This window comes from Cicer arietinum, chromosome 2 (assembly GCF_000331145.2).
Source record: "Cicer arietinum cultivar CDC Frontier isolate Library 1 chromosome 2, Cicar.CDCFrontier_v2.0, whole genome shotgun sequence".
NCBI lineage: Eukaryota > Viridiplantae > Streptophyta > Magnoliopsida > Fabales > Fabaceae > Cicer > Cicer arietinum.
The window spans coordinates 20,740,677-20,745,471 of NC_021161.2; the positions used below are offsets into that span (position 1 = coordinate 20,740,677).

Here is a 4,795-nt window from a genome sequence, read left to right on the forward strand (position 1 = left end):
TACAAAATCTTTTGTTATTCATGGACGAGATGGTTATGATGCTAGCTTGTTGAGAAGAATACGTAAGTCTTGGGAAGATGTTGTTAGAAGAGGACAAGAATTAGGGCCTAGAAGTTGTGGTATAGGAGAGGAATATCATAATTGGGTGAAAAGGAGGGCATTAGAGGTCAAGTTGCCTTTTCACAGCACCATCATTACTCCCGAGGTAGTAACAACAGAATCTTTTTTTAGTACTGAAGATTTAGAGGTCGACTTAGCTCCCAAAGGACAAGAAATTGAAAAATTACAAAAAGAATTGGAGTTGGCTCACCAGGCTTATAGAGATATGGAGTATAAGAATACCCAACAATCCCTTATCCTTGAGAAAGTACAAAAAAGAGCAAGAGAGGAGGAAGAAAGCAAGGAGAGAACTCGAATCTGTTTGCGGGGTGCAAATGAAGAGTTAAGACTCAGACGTCAAGAAAGGGATGATGCAGTGATTGAAAGTCTTAGGCTTAAAGAGTTGCTAAAGAAATCTGGGGAAAAGCATGAAATCATCCGTCGGCAAGAAGAAAATCTGAAGCAACAAATAGAGAGGGTAAGAGTGGAATGTGAAAACAAGATCATGGTAGAAAGGCAATGCCAAGAAGAGATCCTTGAAGCATACCGAGTTGAACTTGCAAGAAAAGAAGACGAGATGTATACACAAAAAGACACTATCGAGAGACTTGTTCAAGAAGGAATGTTTTGGATGGATCGTTTATTTGACCAAACTAGTTTATTTGACCAACTCTGCTATCGGAGAAATTCCACCATTATTAAGAGCTGCTGACGGGATGGCTAATCCTCTCTCTACCCCTCAAGAGATCTCCATTTTTATTGGATTTAGGTTGGGAGAGAAAGGTTTTAAACGAAAATATGATTTTCGAAAGACACTGAAGAGAAGAGGAATTTAAATAAGCGTAGAAAAGAAATAAATAAAACATAGGTTTTAACGGCAGATGGACAAAGAAGAGTTTTCTAAAAAGAACATAGGTGATACGATGAAAGACAAGACTACATAGACCAAGATAACTTATATGTAACGAGGATAAAAAGAGACTACACTAACACACAATAAGACAAGAAAGAAAATAGAAACAGACAAATTGGAGTAAAACTATTTCCTAGACACATAGGTATAAGATAAACAAGCAAAAACATATCAAGTAAGAGAAACAAGTACACATAAAATAATGAAATAAATTGAAGAGTACCAGACCGATGGCAAACAAGGATAATTTATACAATTTGTCCTTACTCTTATCTTACAAGAGTTTGTCAGACTTTTCTTTCAGATGATCTTCTAACCAGATGCATAGCTAACTTGGTTTTGGTCATTATTTCTCCTGAATCAATAGAAGCAGTATTTGGTTCTAATGCTTTGATTTTGTATATATGAGTCTTAGATGATGAGTCAAATATGCTATACAACAGAGGCAAAGATCTTCTCCTTGAGCAGATAGAGGAATGGCTTCAGGCAGAGGAAGATATTCTCTATGAGTTTGACCAAATGATTAAATACTTAAACTCATTATTTATACAAACTTCTCTATCGGTGAGATCAAACAATGATTTTTCATAAGAGAGTGTTGGTCCTTTATTTCTATTATGGCTTCTTTAAGGTTAATTTTAACATTGTGCTAATGCTTGCTTCTTCCTAGAGGATGATGATCAAATGATTGGTTCTGTTTGATCTATCCTTTTTAAGCATTGTTGGATTTTATCTTGATTTTAATCAAGGATGCTTGAATGTATCCTTTAACCTTTTTTATGATGCAGAGCTTCAACTTGTTGCCATTCAACCTTTTGAATTTGTGCTGTTGAGTGAGAGGTTACCTTACTAACCGTTTCTTCTAAAGGGTTACCTAAACATTTGAACATACGTCATAAATAATTGAAGTTTGTAAACTTCTCCTTTTTTGGTTAGTTTCATTGTTGAAATGCACGACAATGTTTTCATTACTTTGTACTAACAATTTTGTTGTATCATCTAATACTTCTTTCTATCATAAGACAAAATTCAGTACTAGCATATTGATTCTTCGGGTAGATGAGGAGGTGCCCCAAAACACTCTTGTTCACCCAACGGGCGTCGTTCCACACCTTTTCACCAATTATCAAGAAGGGAAGGCACAACAATTTCCACCTTATGGTCTTCCTCCAGGTTATACCCCACCCATAGACACTCATCTCCCCAACAACAATACACTAGTCGTGGCTACAAATCCACAACATGGTACTGGCGAGTTCCCTCAAGTGCAACCTTCACCCCTTACTTCGGGCTTTCCTGGCTCTTCATCGCAAGGAAAATCTACCGAAGCTAAGCCGGTGATGTTAAACATACACCATGAATCTCGACCGCTCGAGAGCAATCAATCCCAAGAAAAATGGCAAGCCTTGGAAGAACGCTTGAGAGTTGTCGAAGGGGGAAACAATTATGGATTTGATGCTTCAGACCTATGCCTTGTTTCTGATGTTATAATACCTCCGAAATTCAAATTGCCTGAATTCGACAAATACAAGGGAACTACATGCCCCAAGAACCATCTTATTATGTATTGTCGAAAAATGGGTTTTTGCGCCCATGACGAAAAACTGCTAATCCACTTCTTTCAAGACAGTTTGACAGGAGCTTCCCTGAGTTGGTATATGCACCTTGAGCGAGCTCATATCAGCTCTTGGAAAGATCTGGTGGATGCCTTTTTGAAACACTACAAATATAATCTCGACATGGCTCCTGATAGAATCCAGCTGCAAAATACGACAAAACGAGGCAATGAAACATTCAAGGAATATGCCCAACAATGGAGAGAACTAGCCTCCCAGGTGGAACCCCCCTATCTGAAAAAGAAATGGTGACCATGTTCATAAACACTCTTCAACCTCCATTTTATGACAAAATGGAGGGAGGGTTTCATCAAATTTTTCAGATCTCGTCATCATAGGTGAAAGAGTAGAAATGGGATTGAAAAGCGGAAAGATTGCTTCTGGCTATACCGGATTAAATAACACAAAAAAGTTGCCCGCAGGTGCGAATAAGAAAAAGGAGGAAGAAAGCCATTTTGTGGCGTCAAACCCAGCTAATCCTTCTTTCGTGCGTCGCCCTTACGCTGCTGCAACTTCACAAATCTCAGGTACTCTAAATCAACACTTACAAGGGAATCAAGATTCATATGAAAGTCAGGGGAAAAACTATCGTGGGAGGAAGTTCGTACATTTCGACCCAATCCCTATGACCTATGCAGAGTTATTACCGCATCTGGTTAGCAATTCTATGGTTGCACTATGTCCCGGGAAAACTATAGAACCACCCTACCCAAAAGGATATGACTCGAATGCCGTGTGTGATTACCACTCTGGGGCTGTAGGACACTCTACTGAAAACTGCTTAGCTTTAAAATTTAAGGTGCGCGATTTGCTTAAGGCTGGATGGTTGAATTTTAAAGAAAACGAGCCTAGCGTGAAGAATAATCCTCTACCAGTCCATGGTGGGCCAATAGTGAATGCAATCGAAGAAAATCACCAAGTAATAAGGGAGGTCGAGAAAATTAAGGCCCCGATGGGACTGATTTTCTCTGAGTTATGTAAATTTGGGTTAATCCAAGGAAATGCCGATGTGAAAGCAAGATGCAATTTCCACCTCAATGAAGATCATTCCATAGAAGAATGCAACGAGTTCAAAAAAGAACTTCAAAAATTGATAAACATGGGCACCATTCAAATAGGTCGTTGGGAAAAGGATGACGGTATGATTGCAACCCAATCAGAAGAAAAACTTGGCATAACCATCCCAAAGCCATTGGTCATTCATTTCACTAAGGAGGAAAGTATGAATGCCCCCGGTGATTTGAGGACCTTAATAGTTCAGATACCAAGCCCTTTTTCATATAAAGACAACAAAGCCATACGTTGGAATTATAATGTAGAGGTACATCTAGCTAAACATAAGAACAAAGATGTTTCTAGCTCTAAAGCCACCATTGTGACGAACGTTTCAGGAATAGGAGGAGTGACTAGAAACGGTCGGATATACTCCCCGGGAAAATCACAAAGAGAAATGAGAGTGGTGTTTGAGAAGGCATACACAGATAAAGAGGAAAAGAAAGTTGAAAAGGAGAAAGTCGAAAATGAGGTTTCTAATGAAGAAGCTCAGGAATTTCTCAAAATCATCAAACAGAGTGAATACAAAATAGTTGACCAACTCAACCATAATCCTACAAGGATTTCATTGTTATCCCTATTGATGAATTCTGAGTCCAACCGGAAGCTATTGATGAAAATACTAAATGAGGCTCATGTCACTCACGACATCACCGTTGACAAATTTGGAGGCATCATAAATAACATCACAGCCAACAATCACCTAACTTTCACAGATGATGAGCTGTCGACCGAAGGGAGAGGGCATAATAAAGCACTACACATATCAGTAATGTGCCTCGACCATATAATGTCAAGATTCCTCATTGACAATGGCTCATCACTGAATGTCATATCAAAATCAACATTAGCAAAATTACCTTGTGATGGTACATATATGAGATCAAGTCCCATGGTTGTTAGAGCTTTCGACGGAAGTCGTAGAGAAGTAATGGGGGAAATCGATTTCCCAGTTCAAATAGGCCCGGTCACATTTGAAATCGCGTTTCACGTGATGGATATTGTACCCGCTTATAGTTGCTTATTGGGTAGGCCATGGATCCATTCTGCCGGCGTTGTGCCGTCAACCTTACACCAAAAGCTGAAGTATATGGTAAATGACCAATTGGTAATC

General features: G+C 39.0%; 2 protein-coding genes across 2 annotated transcripts in view; both read left to right on the forward strand.

Moving 5' to 3' along the window:
* The first annotated feature begins 1,971 nt into the window (after window positions 1-1,971).
* On the forward strand, window positions 1,972-2,880 carry LOC140919387 (uncharacterized). Its single transcript, XM_073365395.1, has one exon. The coding sequence runs from the start codon at window positions 1,972-1,974 to the stop codon at window positions 2,878-2,880; it is 909 nt and encodes a 302-aa protein (XP_073221496.1).
* A 100-nt stretch (window positions 2,881-2,980) lies between these two features.
* The window catches only part of LOC101497165 (uncharacterized), a 6,497-nt gene continuing 4,682 nt past the window's right edge, over window positions 2,981-4,795 (forward strand). Inside the window, exons 1-2 of the mRNA XM_073365396.1 lie at window positions 2,981-4,609; window positions 4,714-4,774. Of these exons, the coding sequence (XP_073221497.1) occupies window positions 2,981-4,609; window positions 4,714-4,774 (1,690 nt within the window). The remainder of the gene's footprint in view (window positions 4,610-4,713; window positions 4,775-4,795) is intronic.